Source organism: Miscanthus floridulus, chromosome 2 (genome assembly GCF_019320115.1).
Source record: "Miscanthus floridulus cultivar M001 chromosome 2, ASM1932011v1, whole genome shotgun sequence".
In the NCBI taxonomy this organism is placed as follows: Eukaryota; Viridiplantae; Streptophyta; class Magnoliopsida; order Poales; family Poaceae; genus Miscanthus; species Miscanthus floridulus.
In genome coordinates, this window is record NC_089581.1 from 116,466,029 (window position 1) to 116,487,341 (window position 21,313).

At 44.5% G+C, this 21,313-nt stretch overlaps 2 protein-coding genes across 3 annotated transcripts; one reads left to right on the top strand and one right to left on the bottom strand.

Annotated features, from left to right (window-relative positions):
- Positions 1–6,305: 6,305 nt before the first annotated feature.
- On the top strand, positions 6,306–13,759 carry LOC136528330 (uncharacterized). The gene is made up of 7 exons (XM_066521283.1): positions 6,306–6,603; positions 7,217–7,945; positions 8,717–9,874; positions 10,000–10,327; positions 10,988–11,243; positions 11,341–11,518; positions 12,130–13,759. Exons 1-7 carry the CDS (start codon positions 6,370–6,372, stop codon positions 13,558–13,560), a joined length of 4,314 nt encoding a protein of 1,437 aa, XP_066377380.1. The 5' UTR covers positions 6,306–6,369; the 3' UTR covers positions 13,561–13,759.
- Positions 13,760–15,972: 2,213 nt separating this feature from the next.
- LOC136539430 (tobamovirus multiplication protein 3-like) lies at positions 15,973–20,173 on the bottom strand. 2 transcript variants are annotated; one of them, XR_010779655.1, is made up of 12 exons: positions 19,738–20,173; positions 19,397–19,487; positions 19,234–19,286; positions 19,063–19,155; positions 18,909–18,980; positions 18,295–18,367; positions 17,937–17,982; positions 17,428–17,491; positions 17,286–17,339; positions 16,810–16,887; positions 16,208–16,444; positions 15,973–16,127 (listed from the first exon to the last, which is right to left on the bottom strand). XR_010779655.1 is itself a non-coding variant. In XM_066531384.1 (11 exons), exons 1-11 carry the CDS (start codon positions 19,909–19,911, stop codon positions 16,352–16,354), a joined length of 891 nt encoding a protein of 296 aa, XP_066387481.1. In that variant the 5' UTR covers positions 19,912–20,173; the 3' UTR covers positions 15,973–16,351. The 2 variants fall into 2 exon arrangements, 1 of the variants encoding a protein (XP_066387481.1); XM_066531384.1 differs by having other exon boundaries at positions 15,973–16,444.
- Positions 20,174–21,313: the final 1,140 nt, after the last annotated feature.

Consider the following 21,313-nt stretch of genomic DNA (forward strand, 5'->3'; position numbering starts at 1 on the left):
CTTCAAGCCAAAGCCTAGGATTTGTTTCGCCAGAATATTTAGGGATGTTGGTGGGCGGTTGATACCTTAGGGAGAACGCAACGTTGAGGATGTGTCGATCGAAGGCCTAAGGACCTAGCAGGCCAAGGCTTGGGCTTCGGTCCTCATTGCTATCATAGCATCCGCCACGTCGGGGATGGTAGCTGTGGCGTGCTGCTTCTCCATCGTCGCCATGGGCGCGTTTCCTTGCGTCGATGATGCTACGTACGTCGCTGCCATGGCTGAGACATTGATGCACTAGGGCGGCGGAGGGCTGTCTGCCGCCTGGCGGTGTTTGGTGAACAGATGCGTCCTTGGTGGGACACACTAAGGGCATGCACTGGCTGGTGTTAGGTTCACGTCGTCGAGACAACAAACTTTCCGCCTGCTGCGCCGCCGCACGCTTGAGCAACGTGCAAATTTCTCGGCGGGCGCGGCGATCCTCGGACATCACGGCCTCTGGAAGGCCATGCAGCAAGGCAGTTGCTGCGGCGATGTTCTAGCTTGCTCGGGCAAAGTGAGGAAGGGTCCCATCATCGGTGAGTATCCTTCTGTGTACGGTGTGGGCCGTGGTGCGTGCGCCCCCTGTCTTTGCGGCGTTCAATCTCACGATTGATGTCCACGTACTCCCGGACGAGCCCTTGCTTGACCTCATTGATTTCTTGCTGATGGGCCCTCAGCTACTCCATCCTTAGGCGAGATGGGGCCGTCATCTCTTCCCTGGATCTACCATTAGGGTTGTTTGTCGGGGTAACCTCTTCCCCGGAGACACTTTCGACGTGCCCCTCGGGGGTCTGCGCCATGAAGCATTCTCGAGAAGGGTGGTGGCTCCCCCTACTGGAGTCTAAGCTAGAGAGCGATCCTAGCTCCTCATTGAGGAGCTCATAGAGAGTCTCCATATCATGCTCAATCGCCCCCATGAACTCGATGTCCGTGGGTGACTGAACCACACGTAGTGCCAGAAGGTGGCCAGCGGTCGCCGCAGCGTTGTAGAGACCGAACGGAAACGCTATCGGGGCGCTCCGTACGGGGCCTTTCAGAAACAGGGCGACGTTACGCGAGGCCTCCCTTGATGACTGGGGTCCAAGGGAGTTGCCCGGTGGGCCCTCAAGCCTTAGACGACTGAGGTTGATGGAAGGGAGAGACTGGGCGGCCATGTGAGTCAGCGCTAGCTCTCCTCCTAGTGTGACGATGAAATCTAGGTCACCAAAACGCACGTGTGTGCTCGGGGCCTAGCTGATTGCGTGGGTGGCCATCCGAGGCCTGATTTGGAATGCGCAAGTCCCCTACCTGGCGCACCAACTGTCGGTGTTTTGTACAAGCACCGGCAAGTAAATTTATAGTAATGCGTGTTAGGCTCAGATGGTGCACTAAAGGACACAAGATTTATACTGGTTCGGGCCGAATGTCCCTACATCCAGTTTTGTTGCTGCTCATGTTATTAGCACCATGAACGGTTCGTAGTAGGGGGTACAAACGATCGAGAGAGGAACTGGTCCCAAGTCTCTGATAGAAGGGTTGAAAGGAGGTCAAGAGCTTGGTAGCAGCTTGACTGTGTGTGTGTGTCTTGTGTTGTTTGGTCAAAAGTCCGTCCCTTTTATGGAGGAAGCGCCTCCCCTTTTATAGATGAAGGGGTTGATTTTACAAGGGTGAGGGCTTTAGGATGCGTACTCTACCTAGTCTTGTGGCTCACGTCTACCCGGCCTGGTTCTTCATTCTGATGAGTGCGAAAGAAGATAAATGCCTACAATACTATCGATGCCTCTGTAGAATGTCAGGTTGGTTATAGAATGCTGCCCTACGTAGGGTATGGGCTGTAGTACAGTGATTTTGACTTATGAGCCTCCCCAGCTTTGCTCCGCACACCTTCTGGTTCCTATGAGTCTTTGTTGGAGGGACGCGGGGGCAGGGTCCGGAGTAGCGCTGTGGGCAAGGTCTTCTGACTTGGTGGACCTAAGGGGTCGAGAAGCGGGCGCTGCTCCCTTGGGTCCGTAGCGTGGCGACGGAATATCCATCGTTCGTGGAGATAGCAAATCCTTTTCTGGAGCATAGCGGTTGTCGTATATCTTCATCGGGTTCCGTGTCCCAGAGCTGAAGGCGGCACCTACAACACTACAGGGCGAGGAGCACGCACCTGTAATACCTTTTGGGCTCTGCGGCGCCCGGAAGGGTCTAAAGCACCTGTCCTATCGTTCCCTGGCAGTACTTTTCCTTCTAGGGCACAGGGTATGGTCCTTAGAGCCATGGTTGACCCGAACGTCTTGTCTTGCCCTGTTCCCATCATCATGAGGGAACGGGGAGAAGTTGTCAGGTAAGATGAGACCAGTCTTTAGACATCGAGCAAGATGAGGCTCGTTCTCGGTCGTCGGGTGAAGTAGAGACCAGTCCTTATCTCTTGGGCGAGACCGAGCCTGCCCCTCAGGGGTCGGGCGGGGCAGAGTCTATCCCTCAGCCCTTGGGCGAGGTGAGGTTGGCCCAAAAGGCGTCGGGCGAGGCAGAGACTAGCCCTTAGTCCTTGGGTGAGACCGAGCCCGTCCAAAGGCGTCGGGCGAGGTGGAGACTAGCCCTTAGCCCTTGGGCGAGACCGAGCCTACCCCAAAGGCGTCGGGCGAGACGGAGACTAGCCCTTAGCCCTCGAACGAGGCAGAGCTATCCCAAAGGCGTCGGACAAGGCGGAGACTAGCCCTTAGCCCTCGGGCGAGGCAGAGCTATCCCAAAGGCGTCGGGCGAGGCGGAACCAAACTCCTGTCATTCGAACAAGGGCCGTAACGGCGCCCTTATCCGTCCAGAAGTTTTTAACGTTCGATGGTTATTGGTTCCACCTTCTGGGGTACCCCGGTATTAGGTCCCCGACACTACTTATCTGATCTTTACAAGAACATGACAAGGCGGTATATATAATCTGGTACTCTCTTCGTCCCAAGATAAGTACACTCCTAGGATTTGGGTGGAGAGATCAATATTAATGAAAAATTATAGATATACCCATATAATGATATAATCATTACACTTTGGAAAGAGACAAAGTAGAAAAAGACAAATAGTTATGTTATCTTAAGCCTGTCTCAGTGGGGAGTTTTATAGCATAATTAATAAGACTGACACGTCAACTTTTGTGTTAATAACTGTGCTGGTGGGTTTCATCCTAATGAAACTCTATGAAACTCTCTATCTCCCGCTTTATAATTAACTTGCCAAGTCATCAATTTTGCTGATGTGTTACAATATTAAATACAAATGAAATTTAGGTCCTGTTCGCTTCACTGAAAAGCTAGGCTGAAAAGTATTGTTGGCTGATTTGTTGTGAGAGAAAAATACTATACCATGACTGATAAAAGTTCAAGTGAACAAGGCCTTAGACGAAACTCCCACTGATATTGATCTTATAGCTATAAATACACTTATTTTGGGACAAATCTTAAACTCCTGAAGTGCACTTATTATAGGATGGAGGGAGTAATAATACAGTAACTTACTCCCGCCGTTCCAAAATAACTATCGTTCTCGTTTTTCGAGAAATAGCTTTAATTAATTTTATATAAAAATATTAATATTTATGGTACACAATTAATAACGTTGAATCTATTTTCATAATAAATTTATTTGAAGATACAATGTTGCACGTATTTTCTATAAACCTAGTCAAAGTTATGCAGAAAAAAACAATGGATAATAATTTGAGACGGGGGGAGTATATGAGTGAGCTGCAGTTGCTGCTGCAGGGGGTGATTGGTTGCCCTACTCGAATCGTCCAAAGGGCTATCTCGTACCACATCATGCACTTTGGCCTTATTTGGTTCTCTATCTCGCACCATTTGCTTGTCCCCCCCCCCTCTTCTTCCCTCATGGTGCAAGATGATTTGATTCACGCATGATGCAAAGACCCATGTGTCAGATGCACTCTCGTCTCGTACTAAACCAACAACAAAGACATCTAACCATGATCATTTGTAGGAACTTAACCTAGCTTCTTCGGTCCTGCATAGTCTAGCCAACCTGGCATAAGGCTCTGCAACCAATCACGCCTGTAAAGAATGGGACAATGGGTGCCAAAGAGGCCGAAGCCCAATTGTCACACGAGGGATCCTACTGCCTGCCTACTGAGTACTGACCATTTGAAAGGATCTAACAATGCCTAGAGGGGGGGGGGGGGGTGAATAGGCGTATCTAAAAATTTACTGCAAATGCTATGTTCAAATCTGTCAGTCAATGTTGGAAGTCCCGGCATTTGGGTCGGAACTCCCGACGTTGTCAGAAGTTCTAGCGCAAACGTCAACAGTTCCAATGTCTATGTGAACTACAAAGCAGTGCTAAATTTAACTTTACGGATAAATAATCTTACAACCTCACTTCCTAGTAGTTTGGTGAAGATGTTGAGTCACTCCCTTGACGCCGTAATGCCTTCAAACCGTAGATCGAGTCCAAACCCTAAAATGAAAGTTTAGAAGAGAAAGAGAAATAAATACAAGTAATCTCTAGCAATCACAGCAGCAACAATAATAAGTACGCGGGACACAAGAATTTATTCCGAGATTCGACAACCCCACAAAGGAGCTCCTACGTCCTCGTTGTTGAGGTGACCACCAAGGTCGGAGTCTCTTCCACCTCCTTGCCTCTCTCAAAGCGACCACAAATGTCACTTGAGCTTTCCACTAAGAAATCGAAGGGTGATACAAATTTCCCAAGGCTCTTCCACAAGATGAAAGCTCTTGGGCAACGCCTAGCCGACTAGGGGCAAAGCCCCAAGAGTAATAGACGCAAAATCAACCAGCTTGACGAAGAAATCAAGTTCTCAAGCTTGCCAAAGTGATGCTCTCACTTAATCCACTCTCCTTTCACTCAAAACACTAAGAGAATCGAAGATTAGAGCAAAGGGGAAAGGAGAGGGGTGCTTTAGTTGCTTGGGAGCTATTGAGCATGAAGTGGGTCAGCTGTGAATAAGTTCGTAACGGTTAGAAGTGAAGAGAGGGGTATTTATACTACAAGTAAAAATCTAACCGTTCAGATCTACATCGGAAGTTCTGACGCAGATCTCAGGACTTCCGACGTTAACAGAAAATACTGTTCACACAGGGTCAGAAGTCCACGCGTGCAAGTTAATGTCGGAACTCCCGACAAACGTCGAGACTTCCGACGTGCGCAGTTAAACAACCAGCCAGCACCGCTGATGCCGGGACTTCCGGCTTGGGTCGGGAGTTTCGACGAGCGCAGATAGTTGGCCAGCAGAACCATCGATGTCGGGACTCCCGGCTTGGGTCAGGACTTCTGACGTCCACAGTCACCGCACAGGCTAAGTGACTAGAAGTCAAAACTTCCAGCAAGAGTCATGACTTCCGACTGTCGGGAGTTTCGGTTTACGTTGGGACTTCCGACACCAACAGTCACAAAAAAATAATCTACGTGCTCGTGGAGTGCTAGAGTGTCTCTCTTTTGATTTTATTTTAATGCTTGAGTACTTTATTTTCCTCAGACCAACTAAATTTGTATCCCTCTTTATAGTGTGGCAGATACTAAACTAAAAAACAAAATTAAAACCTTTGGAGAGCGTTTTGAGTTCGTTCGCCTTTTCAACTTCAAGAATTGAGGGATACCATTTCATCTTGATCAACTCTTTGATTCTTTCATGGGACTAATAGCTGCGACATGTCTTGTTAAGATCACATTAGTCCCTAATTTGAATGTCATCTGTACACCAAAGCCCACATAGGAAGCAAATACACTTTCACCATTCAGTTCAGTCTTTAGAGAGACAGTAAATACGGAGTAAGGCCTTGTTTAGTTCCTTCCTTTAAACATTACTCTCTATCACATCGGATGTTTAACATGTGTATGGAGTATTAAATATATGCCCGGTTCGTTTGAGCTTATTACAAACTACTTTTCAGCTATAAAACAATATTTTTCTCTCACAACATTTCAGCATAAGCATCAGCATAAGCCAAATTTCATCATCAGCGAACAGGGTGATAGACTAAAAAATAACTAATTGCACAGATTGTGACTAATTTACAAGACATTTTTTAAACCTAATTAGTCCATGATTTGATAATGTGGTGCTACAGTAAACATGTACTAATAATGAATTTATTAGGCTTAATAAATTCGTCTCGTAAATTAGTAAGAACTTCAAAATTTATTATATTATTACTATCAAACACTCTCATACGATATCTTAATATAACACCCAATGTATTTAAACTTTACTCGCAGAATTTAAACCTAAACCTAAGATTTGAGCCCCTCTCCTAACGAAAAAGGGCGTCCCCAAATCCCCTGCCAATCTCGAGACAGCGCCTCGTCGCCTTCACCTGGCCTCTTGACCCCGCGTCCTTACTTCCGAGACGAGGCAAAATGCGGCGCCCGCGCGATGCCAGAGACGGCGACGAGGATCCCGGCGACCCGTCGAGCTCCGCTGTCAACGGGGCTGGTGAGGAGGAGGAGGAGGAGCGGCGCCAGGCGGCGCGGACGCCGGGGAAGGACGGCCCCGTGGACTCGCTGTGGCGGTGGAGGAGCCAGAGCCTCTCCGACATCGTGCTCTCGTGGTCCGTTGACCAAATCCTCGACAAGGACCTGCTCCGCGACAAGGTGAGGAGCTGCTTACGTTGCCCGCCCGCCCGCCCGCGCCTCCCTCTCCACATCTCTCTACTGGCCACTTGGTGCTAGGCACCTGGCGTGCTAGCGGATGATCCGTGTGGATCTGAGGAAGTGCGTGGGGGTTTGCGCGTTAACGGGCATTCCTCCCTGTCCCTGGGCTGTTTTAGGTTCATCAGGTTGAATTGTTTGGGACCCGCATTTTGCGTTGGGCGGAGAATTTGTTGTACAATTCGTTTTCCTTTGTAGCTTCAGCAGCGGATGATTTACTGATTGCGCTTTGTCTGTCATTTGAATTGTACCTTAGGTCCCCGCGATATCTTCTAGGTCTACTCTTTGGTTTAGACTGTGCCACTGGCTAAGATATAACTACCCTGCTGCTGACTGAATGTTTATATTTCATTCACGTACATCTGCCTATGACATTTGGAGCCATCATTGCATTACAATTGTTCTTGTATTCTGCAGCAGATTTATGGACTGATTATACTGAATATTTTCAAACTGGCATAATAATAAAAAATAGATAAGCTTTATGGACTGATTTATTGCAAACTGCCAAGAAAAAAACATCTATGATTCATGGAAGCGGGGAATGTTCTTACAGGTGTCGAAGATACCAGAGACATTTAGCAGCATGGAGCAGTACATGACATCGTATTTTGGGCCACTTTTAGAAGAGGTCAGGGATGACATGTGTTCAAGCATGGAGGACATCTCCAACGCTCCATATGCAGATCTGCTCTCTGTTAATTCAATGAGGAAAGGGAATGGGTCATACGAGATCAGTCTTGGCAGATGGAGGGGAACGTCTCATGGCTGTGGGATTGATAATTATAAGCCAAAATCGGCTGATATTCTACTGATTTCAGAAACAAAACCGGCAAATCAATCTGATATTCTGAAACAGTCCAAATCTTGTGTCATCGTATGGGTCAGTAAGGTTAATGGTAACAAGATGACAGTCAAGGCATCTCGGTTGATGGAGACTGGGGCACAAGGAGATGAAAGGCGGCCAATTGGGGCTAATAAATATGATAAGTTGTATGCTGAAGGTATGGACAAGTCTTGGGAAATGCTAGATCGAGAAGCAATGGCTTCGAAATGTAGAAACTCATCTGTGCATCGAAATGTCTGGAAAGAGTCACACAAGGTTGAAAAGTGCAGCAATCTGCATGGAAGAAATGAGAAAGAGACAGGTGAATCAAAGCGATGGTCCTTCTATGCCATGTACCTGACTAATATGGTAACATATGACCGTGTTTGGGTTGTGCTCCGAAGGGGTTTGTCAATGGATTCAAAAATCATCCATAGCATGTTGGGAAGAAACAATTACGTGAGTTTTTCAGTTACAATGTTAGATAGTATGACTAGTTTACAGTGTACAAGAGAAAAATCCCTTTTTCCATGTTTTCTTTCGTAGTTGTATCTGAAATACATTAATGAGGATGGTATGCTTTTGATCATCACATGTCTTGCTTTTTCTGTTAATATTTCTTTTGTAAGATGCGAATAAAGTGCATAAAGAATTATTGCTTGTTTTCATTGTTTACAGAATGGAGCAACTTATGTATCTAGGCTTGCATGGTTTGAACTATATGTTGGAATATCTATTTCACTGCTGCTCACACACTTGCATATATTCTTTTCATGATTAGCATCCTGATGTTACAGATATACATAGCTTTATAAAAATATTCCTAGAATGTCACACGGTACTTTAAATTATGTGAAATGACATGAAAATTAACTCCCATCTTTTTAACTGCTAACGAATTGATCTAGTTTAACTGTATGTTATAGCTTGTGGAATGGAATTGCTCCTTCCTATTGTCATGCTGCCGCAATATTATTTTAAGCCCTACCATTATATTACCAACATTGTATTCAAAGTTGGCCTTCATTGACATTGCCAACTTTTTTATTAAGCAGTTCAAATTCTGATGGCACAAAATGAATTCGGTGATGCATGCTGTGTTCATACAATTCAACAATTTTTTGTTGTTAGTCGTCCTCTTCTTTGTTTTCATTTTTGTTTATAGAACTCATGTACCATTGTTTATAGAACTCATGTACCATTGCTGAAGTTTTTGAATTGATGCTGCAGGCTCTTGGACATTGTAAATACTGCATTAATAAATCACATGATGAAATCAAGGGTGATCTCTGCAATTTTAGGCTGAATGACTCACAACTTGATGCAGTAGCAAGTTGCATTTTGGCAAGTGAATGCAGTCACAGGTCTTCTGTGCGGCTAGTTTGGGGTCCACCAGGCACAGGTAAAACTACAACAGTTGCAGTGATGCTACAAATGCTTCTGATGAAGGAACAGAGAACTCTTGCATGTGCTCCAACTAACATGGCTGTCCTGCAAGTTGCTTCTCGTCTTCTTGAGCTGATTGGGGACTTTTCTCTAAGACACCATTATTCATTAGGTGACATCATTTTATTCGGTAACAAGGACCGTTTGCAAATTGGCAAGTTACTGTCAGAAATATATTTGGATGATCGTGTCCAGAAGTTGTTGAGCAGCTTCAACCGACAACATGGGTGGAAGCATTGTGTGGATTCTGTCGTAACATTCCTAGTGAATTGCATTTCTCGGTACAGAATGTCCGTGGATATACAGCAAGGGAGCGGCGATGCACGCGACCTCACCTTTAAGAAATATTTTACTAGTAGATTCAGCACTTTAGCCAATGAATTGGTCAGATGTATCGATACATTCTTTGACCATCTACCAAGGAGTTCCCTGGGCAAGAACTTTGATAAAATGATGTCTGCGAAAAGCTTGGTAGATAAATTGCAGCAGTCGCTGAGTGCAGATGATGTGTCTGATGAGCTTCTTTTTACAATCTTTAATCCTGCTGATGAAGTTCCTGACTCCTCTGGTAGTCATGATGACCTGATAGATGATGCAGATGACTTTCATGACTGTAATATTTCTCTAGATAGCCCTTTGGAGATAAAGTCTCGTTGTATAAAAACTCTTGCGGCTCTTTCGAAGATGCAGCTTCCTTGTGAAGACAATGAGGTTTCAATCCGGGACTTATGTTTGAAACATGCGAAGCTTATATTTTGCACTGCTTCTAGTTCATTTGAGTTGTTCAGACTGCAAAGTGTGAGGCCTATAAGCATCTTAGTTATTGATGAGGCAGCACAACTAAAAGAATGTGAATCACTGGTTCCTCTATTGCTACAAGGGATAGAACATGTTTTACTAATTGGCGATGAAAACCAGCTATCATCGTTGGTAAAGAGCAAGGTATATTTGTTATGAGCTATTTTGAATGCCATGATCTCTTTCATCAACTACAAATTTCATTACCAGTGATTATATTTAGAATTCTACAAATGCTCATACTATGCCTCCTTGCTGCAACTTGCTAGATTGCTAAAGATGCTGACTTTGGACGAAGCCTCTATCAGAGACTGTGCACTATGGGTTACAGCAAGCACTTGCTGGAAGTACAATATAGAATGCACCCTAGCATCAGTAAATTTCCAAACTCCAATTTTTATGATAATCGGATTTCAGATGGTCCCATTGTCAAGCAGGAAGACTATGCCAAGAGTTATCTACCTGGACCTATTTATGGTGCATATTCATTTATTCATATTGATAACGACATGGAAATGCTTGATAGCCTTGGTCAGAGTTCCAAAAATATGGCTGAGGTTGCTGTAGCAGCCAATATAGTCGAAAGACTTGCCAAAGGTACATTTTAAGGCTTTAGCCTTCACATAACACACTGAAAAAAAATGAGAACTGTACTAAGATGGTTTTATACCTTGATGGCATGATAAACCTACTTACTGATAAACCTTTTAACATGGATTACCTCAGTGATGATGTCAGGTCTGACTTGTAATTCAGTATGAAACATTTTATCATTCTACTCATATCAGTATTTTGTACTTTGAGAAGGAGCTGTTGACCTGTTGTTAATGGAAAGAAGTGGTTGGGAATAATAATACTGTGTATCTTTATGACCTATGTACTTTGGCCTTATATTTGCTTATTTTATTTTGTTGGTATTATGATGAGGATAGGAGATGACCTCTTCTTTACCAGAGTCGAAATATTGGATTCCATGCTGCCATCTTTGGAAAGACATGCATATATAACTTGTTTATTCTCTGCACTTGCTCAACTAGCACAAAATGACAAACCATACATTCTTAGTCTAGATATTGGTCACCATGCTTCATTGCTTACTGCCAAGGTCATCAGTTCATCATGTTTTGCATTCTTTTTATTTTTTTTATTAGGTGACTTTGTTTCTGAAAGAAATATTTTATTGGCTAGATTAACTGTTCTCCAGAGTTTTGGATAAAGCTAACTAGTGTCCTTTTCTTTTGCCTAAAACAACTGTAGAGTGCACTGAGAAGAGGCAGAGAACAAGTGTTGGTGTAATATCTCCTTATACAGCTCAAGTGATTGCATTGCAAGATAGACTTGGACGAAAGTTTGAGAAGCATGACTTCCTATCTGTCACAGTAAAATCTATTGATGGATTTCAAGGTGGTGAGGAGGACATTATATTGATTTCAACAGTTAGGTCCAATAAAGATGGGAAAGTAGGCTTTCTCTCTGATTCTGGGAGAATCAATGTGGCTTTGACAAGAGCCAAGTATGTTGCCATAGACACCTAGTATAGTGAAGTTAGAGTTAAAACACTGTTCCACTGCATTTTCAGTTCAGTAATTGCTATGTTTCTGCCATAACAGGTACTGCCTTTGGATCCTTGGAAATGGAACTACTTTACTGGCTAGCAATTCAATATGGGCTGATTTAGTCTGTGATTCAAAAAGGCGTGGATGTTTCTTTGATGCTTTTAAGGATAAGGACTTAGCAGAAGTAGTCAGGTCTGCAACTAAGCCTGAGCAATGGAGTCGAAGAGAACAGGTATTCTGGAATCTAGTTTTTTGTGAAGCAAAAAAAGCTCTATGTATCCTTCTTGTTAGGCATGTAGTTACTTCCTTGATAGTATGTGATTGTTTCCTGCTCCTCCTCTTTAACAAAACCATAATAAGTGAATCTTACTATTACTTGTTACATCCCTACACCCTACACTATGGTTATACTCTTTGTGTCTACTCAAGGATACATATAGGACTTGGAGTTGTGAAGGCATTGAGGGTCACTAACTTGCTGCTCTTGGTGGCGCAATCAGGTCTTCAGGGTGGTGCCATCAGGAGCCTTCTAATCTTGTTCGAGCGCTGCTGCCCTGAAACCAATTTCTAAAACATCCTGGAGTGAGAAATATTAATATAGGATGAGTGAAGTAATATCATAGTGTGCTTGAAAGATATCACTAGTTTGGATTTTCTGGCTATGCTATACTAACTATAATATTTCCAGTGTTTCTTGTCCAGTCATATTCTGTTCTTCAGAAACATTATCATTTATACTAGAGTAATCTATTTTCCCTCATAAGATTAGCAGCCTAATACATTTTTTTTTGCAAAGTTCTGTTGATCCAAATGCCTTACATCATTCTTTCTGCACTTTATCAGAGGAATAGCCGCGCAAATGGAGCGCCATCTTGGTCATCAACACGCGATGTGGTGGCTGTCAGGAACAGCCCACCAAGAAGATGGAATGAGCGTCCAGCTTCTAGCAATGCAAGGAGCATGACCAAATCCCATGATCAGGGACCAAATGCATGTCGAAGGACCAATAATTTCTCAGCTAGTAGAGAGGAAAGGTACAGAACTCGCTTTCAGCAAGACGAACCCTTTTGCAGTGGTCACTACAATAATCAATCCCGAGCTGTGCCTGCTAATCAAAATCGGTTCAACAACTACAATGCTTCGAGTGACTGGCATGGCTCTCCTCTGGAAGGGTATAAAGGATGGTCCAAGCAGCATCTTGGGCCAGAACCCCATGTCAGGTTGTCACGTGAACCCCTGTGCAGTAGTAGTTTTCAAGCAGGCAATGGAAGGCATACTCCTAGATCAGCTTATAGGGAAGAATCACACGGCCAAATTAGTGTTCTTGGCGCATGGCAAGCTCCAGGAACCTACTACAACTGCGAATTTCAGAATAGATCTGTTTATCCTGAGTTTCAGAACAAAGGGTCTTTCCAACAAAGGTTTGGTTCATATGGAGTTACAGATTCTGAATTTGGCAGGGCCAATGGACACAGGCAATTCAATAGTATTGAACGACAAGCGCCACATGGTCGAATTGGTGGTCGAGGCAGAGGAAGAACTTCCTGCCACGGGAGAGGAGATACGAGAGGATGGCATGAACGGTTTGTTTACCGTTGGACAGAATCTCAGTGTCAGGTGCAGAATGGCGGTTCTGAAACTCCATCCCACAACCTGCTAGCTCCTGGGCAGCAAGGGACAAAGAGGAACTGGTGTAGAGCAGAATCATCAGATTCACCGCAACAGGACAACACGAAAAGGAGACCTGAAACTGTAGATCAACCTCCTGGGCCAGAGTGTCATGGTGGTTGTGGAGCTCCCTCCCATGAACAGTATGCACCTGGGCAGGGAGCGGTGAAGAGAGGTGTATGTGAAGATGAATCATCAGATTTACCAATAAAGGATGAGTCCTCAGAAATAACACTTCAAAGTGCAGGTAAGCCTCTTTGTACCACACAGGATGGCAATTCTGGAGTTGCTTCCCATGAACTGCCTGTTCCTGAGCAGGGTGGGGTGGGAATAGACTTGCGTGAAGCAGAGGCATCAGATATACCATGTCAGGTTCTGGATGGCAGTTCTGAAGAGCCTAGGGGGATGGAAGCTGACTTGTGTAAAGTAGGGCCATCAGATGCACCATTTCAGGGTCAGGATGGCAGTTCTGGAGCTGCTTCACATGAACTGCCTGTTCCTGAGCAGCGAGGTATGGGAAAAACAGACTCGTGGGCTGCAGAAACATCGTCAGTACACCAGGATAGCACAGAAAATAAACCTGAAACCGTAGAACAAGATAGCTAGACACCTTCTGAATTTTTATATGTTACCTTTCTTTTTCTGCTCTGTATAGGCTATATAATCTTCTGATATTCCCATGATGGAAACCTGTGCATAATAAGCATGTAATGACCAGAATCTTCCTTTTGGCTGGAAACCTACTGGAACAGTAGGGTGTATAATAACTTGGAGCAGTAAGAGAGAATGCAAATTTTTTTGTGAAGAGGATGTCTGTCTCTTTTTTTTTTCATTCCCGTTGTGACAAATAGATAGCCCTTGTTAACTGTTCAGTAATCCCCTTTATGTGTCAGGCTTGGTGTGGTATCATTAGAGAAAATTTATCAGACTTTCGGACTTCACCTGTTCTGTTGTCTGTTTCGGACCGCTTGCCGTTCCCCTCGACGATGTTTTTCGTGGCGCAGCATGCAATCGTGCGTGTGGACTTATTAGTCTGGCTTATCAGTTACAGTGTAGTATTTTTCTCTCACAATAAAATAATTTCAATCGATTTACCTGCAAAATTAATCAGCCGAACAGATATCGGGCTCCTGTGCTGCGGCAGCAGGTGCCGGCGCCGATCTGTGCCGGTGGGCATCGCTAGAGGCCGTGGCCTGCCCGACGCAGCTCGTCAATCCAATCAAAGGGAGATGCTGCACATCGCAGCAGGGTTTGTTCGGTAACGATAGGATGCGGGCGCCCGTCCCTCCGGACATCCCGCACCCGCACTCAGCCTATGTATCTCAAAATAGAATTCTCGTTGTCTCCAGCGCAGCTGCGCAGAGCCACTCGCTGCAGGCAGCGCACCCGCCCGCCACGGTCTTCTCCAACGCGGCAACGCTGCACCTGGGCCCTACCCTAGCTGCTTTGCGGTCCGCGCCACCATCTCGTGCCGCGTCTCCATCCACCTCACCCATCGTGGAAGGGGAGGCAGGAGAGGCATGCGCATGCGCCCCATGAACCTCGCACATCGGCAGAAAGGGGAGGCCCGCGCCTACACTTGGGTGTACGCTAGACCGTTGACATCCCTCTGACTAGCGTATGTTGTAAGAGTATGTTTCAAGTGTTTCAGATGTTTCAAATGTATATTACAAGTGTTGTATATCGATGTTGCAAAGTAGATCAGAATGTTGCACATGTTGTAATGGCTATGCACGTATGTTTTTATTATATGTTCCAAATCTTTTTTTTCGATGTATGTTGCAAGTGTTTTATCTAAATATTGTAAAAGTAGATCTGGATGTTGCATATACATGTATATTGCAAGCATATGTTTTTAAGTGTTTTATCATGATGTTGGATATGTTTGCAATGGTTTTCAAATGTTCTTCCATGTGTTTTCGCAAGTGTTTCAGACGCTTGTTTCAAGGGTTTTATCTATCTTTTTTTTTATGTTGCAACTGTTGTATTTGGATGTTGTGTTGCACATGGGATACGCGTGGAAAACGATAGACAAATATTTCTATTCAAATTTAGATTCAAATACTAATAGTATCAACTATGTCGGATAGGATACAATTGAATATCATCATAAATATACGATTTGAGTATTCGGATGTGGATATGATATCGAATATTAAATATCCGGACTTAGATACAGACATTTATAAACTTCTCTAAACGGATTCAGTATCAAATACGGTCAAAAAAAAAAAATCTATACCATTTGCACCCCTACAATTGCCTAAGCGAACACGCTCCACTGCCGTCCGTTCTTAGAGCAACCCGACTAGATCTATAGGGGAATGAAATTAAAAAAAAAAAAAGCTCTAGCAGATCCCCTTCTCAATCTTATTCTATATTTTTTTTTCTCAATCTCTCATAAAACTCCCCTAAATCCCTCAAATCGAGCGAATCTACCACCACTTTTTTCTCAATCCCATTTTCTCGTCCTGTCACTGACACATGGGTCCCCGAGAAGGTGGAGGCACCGTCGTGGTGCTCTGGCCGCCAGCCACCGCCATGCCGAGCGGTCAAGCTGGCCACCGCCACGCTGGGTGCACGGGCTGGCCGCCATGGCGGGCTAGCCATACCACCACTGTGCCGGGCGTGCATGTTGGCCGCGCCGCGCTCATTCGGCTCGTTGCCACGACAAAGGGAGAGAGAGAGAGAGAGAAGAGGGAGACGAAATGAGAGATGATACTAACATATGAATCCCACTTAAAGAAACACATGGAGCCCTCTCAGTATGCTGCAGAAGCTCTCTTCTATAATAATCTGGAATTAAGTTTCTAAGGGGATAGGAGATCTGGTGGGGCCTCCACTATCCTGGAGACCCATGCATAAATCCTCCACTATAGTGGGGACCCACACATATGTGACAGGACGAGGGAGCTTGTGACCTGCGTAGCTAGCCACAGAAACTGACCAAAATTACCCTTTAACAAAATGTTTTTTTAGTATCCAGGTTTCAGGTGTGGATGGTCCGGACAGTTTCCAGCGAATAACGGTCGAGCTCAACTGATCGAATCACAACAGTGTTCGGCTGCACTCTTGCAGCGCTACAGGCCTACAGCTGCAGCGGCTCGGCTGTAATCTCTCTCACGTGGTACTGTGCATGCAGCAGCAGACGGCTGAAATCTAGCTGAAGCGAGCTGTTCTACAAGAAACATGCAAACAATTACTGCGATGCGAACAGATGATATGCACTTGCATTTTTACACACAATTTCAACCTGAGATTCTAAAGCCTTTCCTCGTATAAAAAGCTGGGCAAGCTCGTGAGCAAGGGTGGTACTTTTCACTCTGCCTTCTGTATTTACCACGCTGTGTAAGATTATCCACCAGAAAACCTTTGCCTGTCCACCAAGGCCTGCTCTCTAATGGATTGGGTGGTATTGTGTGATCCCACGCTTTGGAGGCAGTTTCCGTAGAATGAAGAGCACCAGAGCCGACGGCACTATCTCAACCAGCTGCAGTCGAAGTAGGTGAATTCTGTCAGTAAATCTGAAAAAAAGATAATTTGATTCCCATAGCTGTTTGACTAAGGGGTAAATCGGAAAAGGATAATTTGATTCCCATAGTTGTTTGACTAAGGGCTGGAAGGAGTATGTGCCATTCAAGATCACAAAAAGATCTGCATCTGCATAAGCAAAAATCTAACACTCCTCCAAAGATATTTCGATTTATTGGATGTCAAACTAAAGCTATTGCATGTATCTACCATAGATTTTAAAATTACTACCAAATAAATGACACTTGGTTATAGAAAAATCTAAAGATTGATGCAATCCAAACTGTGTAAGGTAAAGTTCTTTTACACCGTCAAGATTCATACCAGGTAATAGAAGAAGTTCAGGATTGGATGGTTCAGAACATCAAGATCTGCTGCTTTATCAAATGCATTAAGGCACATCTGCAATATACATGCTTAAGTTAGTGGATTCCTTTGACATACCTACCAACATAATTGGTACTCCCTCTATTCAAAATTATAAGACGTTTGGGCTTTTCTAGATACATTTCTTTTACTCCCAACTTTCAAAATTATAAGACGTTGGCTTTTCTAGATACATAGCTTTTGCTATGCACTTAGATATACACTATATCTAGATACATAGTAAAAGCAATGCATCTAGAAAAGCCAAAACATCTTATGATTTGGAATTTGGAACGGGGGGAGTACTATGTATCTAGACATAATGTATATGTAAGGGTATAACAAAAGCTATGTATCTAGAAAAGCCAAAACGTCTTGTAATTTGGAATGGAGGAAGTAATAGTGATAAGTCCAAAGAAAATGCAATTGCTTACCATGACACATCTGATCAAGAAACAAGAAAAGCATATGGTAGTCACATAGCCAACCTGCATCGAGGTATGCAGAATACATAATTAGCATATAATTTGTACAGAAATACCCAAAAAATTCAGACCAGCAGAATCCAAAGTGTACCTCCTGCAATTTCTTTCGCCTTCCTTTCGATTCTACAGGGAAACGCTGCAACATCAGGAATAACCTACAGAAACAGACAGAACATCAAAAGCCATCTCAACCAACGAAGGGTTAAACTGTACTACATGCATACTTAGGATGATAAAATATGCCTACAAATCAAGAAGCAAGGGTATTAGTTATGTACTGCGAAGATCTCACATGCATCCTAGTATAGCAATGGGTATTTATGACTAGTGTAGAAAACCACTTCTACGCATCCTGATTCTGCTTGTAAAATGATGGTTACAGAATGCAAGTCTTGCTCTGGATCTTTTAGTGGAAATTTTGTCAGAACTCTACTACCATCTAAGCAAAAGAAGGCATTTGATATACTCTATCAGGACAATGACATAGTAAGACCATGGTGCTGCACACATAACACCCATTAAAAAGAGCAAAGAATGTTACTCGATTTTCAGGAGAATATCATCAATTTGTTAGGGCAAAGTGAAGCCAGAAAATGTTACCTTCCTCCATAGAGAACAAACCCAAGGGCAGCAAATAGTGATACACCTGAAAAACAGAGCACGCTATCAGCTGAAAAAAGTCAATCACAGCTTTAATGTGGTGTGGTCTTCAAGTCATTCCCTGCTAATAAGGCAATAACAGATACCACAAACCAATATTCACAACAACTGTTTCTAAAATTTACTTTGACAAATTTCTACCAATAAAAATTTCCATGAGTCCTCAATATAATTCTACTACATAAGATGAAAAATAATTGCACTTCATGAATGCCAAGATGCATATGTCCATGATTTTCCGCTGTCAAAGGGATATAGGTATAGATTGATGGAAAAGGGGAAATGAAACATGGATTACCTGCAAAGAACATCTTTGACAAGATGACCATAACTCGAACTGGTTTCCACCACAAAACCAACCATAGAATTATCTGAAATTCATTGACACCAAATGAGTCCAGAAACCAGAATGTTCCTATCCTGCATGTATCAAAAAAAAAAAAAACGCATACACAACATGCCCAGTGTGACTACTTTCCAGTTTTCACCAAGAAATCAGACTTGACAATAATGACATGTACTACTGAGGTTTCTAGCCTAGCATTCATCAATTATGTGTACCCTAATGGGATGGCAGTTAAGATAGTGCACTAAATATGTTTACACAATATTTTTCCTCATTGGTAAAGGAAGGTATCACAGTACTTGGCGTCCAAAAGGATTTGCTAGTTTTGCAGTCTAACAACAATGACAGGCATGTTCTCATGTGAACAGATGGTCAGGAATCCTAGGATTGGCCTGGTGCCTGACACGCTCTTTCATAGACTATTAAAACTTTAGATGTGATATTGTGACCAATGTCCATAGCACAACACTATAAAGTGCACATTGCCATATACAGTATTAAATTAGCACAGCATATATCTTTCTGAAGTCCAACCTAAATTATGATTTAAATGACAGGTTTATCACCTGAATTGCATAGACCACGCTATTGATCCAATAGAAAGTTGGTCTAAGCCCATCAGTCGACATTGCACGTGCCTACAGAACAGAAACAAAAATTAAGAGGTGCAACAGCATTGACAAAACAACACAGAGGTCTATCAAAGACAAAACGAGGTACCTGATAATAAATCTCTGCCCAGAAGAGCACCAAAAGTGCATATGTCGTGAAGAACACAAGCCCGGGCATATCGAGAAGCACATGTTGTATTATCTGTGGCACCACATTGCTTCGAACCATTACTCAGGACCTTTACACGAGTACAGTATAATCATGAAACCAGCTACAAACCTCAGGCTCTACGAGTTGCACGTTTCGCCGCAGCACGAACACGACGGACCTCACTGAAAGCAGGAACAGAGCATTCACATTGATCAGTCCACCAAATCAAACACCCAGTGGAAGCAAAGTAATGCAATCAAAGTAATGCAATCAGCACAAATGCCTGGCTCACCGCCGTTCACGAGGAAGTTTAGGAAATGGAACACCTTCTGCGTTGTCCACCCATACTCTGGCACCCTGCACTCGATTCTGATCAATTGGATCTGCAAGAGAAATTAAACACCGCGAATTCAGAATTCTCGGCGGAAGTTACAGTGCCGCCTCTCTCAGTTCGTCCCACAATTCCTTCCTCAGATCCCTCAAAATTGCGCGGCCACAAATTAAACCAGCGAGCGCAACCGAGCCGAACATCAACCGAAACCGACATAAAAATTCCGTACCATAGCGCAATTCTGATAGATCGGACCAGACGAGGGGGTCGGGGCAGCGAAGGGGGCACGGGAGGGTGCTTACCAGCGCGACGGCGGAGACGATGCCGTAGAGCACGGCGAGCGCGTGGAAGATGCGGTCCTGCCACAGCGGCGACTCGTTGACGTCGCGCCACCAGTCCACGGCGCCGTTGAGCACCGAGGCCGACGCCGCCGCCGCGCCCGCGCCCGCGGCCTCCACCGCCAGCAACCCCCTCATCGAGAACCAGCCGGCCAACGCACACGCGGGGAAAGTGGGGACGCCACCAGGAGGAGGAGACGGGAGGTGGATCGAGGCGGCTCCGCGACGCGGGGTCGGGGCGGGCCGGGGCGCCTGGAGAGGGCTGGAACGGGATGGAGGATTGATTGATTAGGGCTTCGGTTTCGATCGCGTTGGAGGGGGAAGGAAGAGGAAGGAAGGAGAAGCCAAGCCGAGAAGGAGAGAAGGAGAGAGCCTTGGCCAGGCTTGGGTGCGTGCGTGGTGTGATGGGGGGTGACGCCCACCGGGGCGGTGACCGGATCCGGGGGAGGCAGGCGGGGGACACATGTGCAGTATCGGGCGTTCCCCTCCGTGGAACTGGTCCACAGTGTTACCAGGCAGGGGGGAGCGGGAGCACGGGGGACGGTGCATGGACAGGCGCACGGAAGAGCTCGCGCAAAGGGACGCTCCCGTCCAGTGGTAGATTAGTTTTGACCTGGTTTAAACTTAGAGCGTGAAGTTTTAGGGTGTTATATTGTATGTTATACGAAGGTGTCGTATGAAGTGTTTGAATATTAATAAAAAAAATAAGTTATAGAATTCGTTGGTAATTCGTGAGACGAATTTATTAAGTCTAATTAATCCGTCATTAGCATATGTATAAGGTCCTAATAGCTAGAGGGGGTGAATAGCCTATTTAAAAATTTCTACAACAACACTTAACAAACCGGTTAGACAATTATAAGGCGAAGCAAGTGTTGCGCTAGCCTACTAGAAAATACAAGCCACCTACCATAATTATAATTTATGTAGTTTCTATCCACACAATAACTATGTCACTACACTAAGTTAGCGTGCTCTCAAAGGCTAACTAAAGAGTCACACTAACTAAACTAACAAGTTCTCACAACTAGCTACACTAAAGAGTTTGATAACTAGTTTGCGGTAATATAAAGATAGTGAGCAAAAAAGTTATACCACTGTGTCGAGAAAGGAGTCAATCAATCACAAGAATGAATAACAATGAAGATCAATCACCTCGGAATCAAATGATGAACACATTGATTTTTTATCGAGGTTCACTTGCTTGCCGGCAAGCTACTCCTCGTTGTGGCGAATCACTCACTTGGAGGTTCACGCGCTAATTGGCATCACACGTCAAAATCTCGATAGGGTGCCGCACAACCAACACAAGACGAGAATCACACAAGCCACGAGGAATCCACTAGAGTATCTTTTAGCTCTGTATCGGGAACAGGTCAAGAACCCCTCATAATCACCATGATCGGAGCCAGAGATAATCACCACCCTCCGCTCGACGATCCTCGCTGCTCCAAGCCGTCTAGGTGGTGGCAACCACCAAGAGTAACAAACCAATTCCCACAGCGAAACACGAACACTAAGTGTCTTTAGATGTAAACAC

Coding starts and splice junctions, on each gene's coding strand:
- LOC136528330 (XM_066521283.1), top strand. CDS start 6,370: ATGCGGCGCCCGCGCGATGCCAGAGACGGCGACGAGGATCCCGGCGAC. Junction 6,604..7,216: donor AGGACCTGCTCCGCGACAAG/GTGAGGAGCTGC, acceptor ATGTTCTTACAG/GTGTCGAAGATACCAGAGAC. Junction 10,328..10,987: donor AGTCGAAAGACTTGCCAAAG/GTACATTTTAAG, acceptor AAACAACTGTAG/AGTGCACTGAGAAGAGGCAG.
- LOC136539430 (XM_066531384.1), bottom strand. CDS start 19,911: ATGAGGGGGTTGCTGGCGGTGGAGGCCGCGGGCGCGGGCGCGGCGGCG. Junction 19,156..19,233: donor TGCAACTCGTAGAGCCTGAG/GTTTGTAGCTGG, acceptor GTGGTGCCACAG/ATAATACAACATGTGCTTCT. Junction 16,445..16,809: donor TGAACTTCTTCTATTACCTG/GTATGAATCTTG, acceptor CTTCGACTGCAG/CTGGTTGAGATAGTGCCGTC.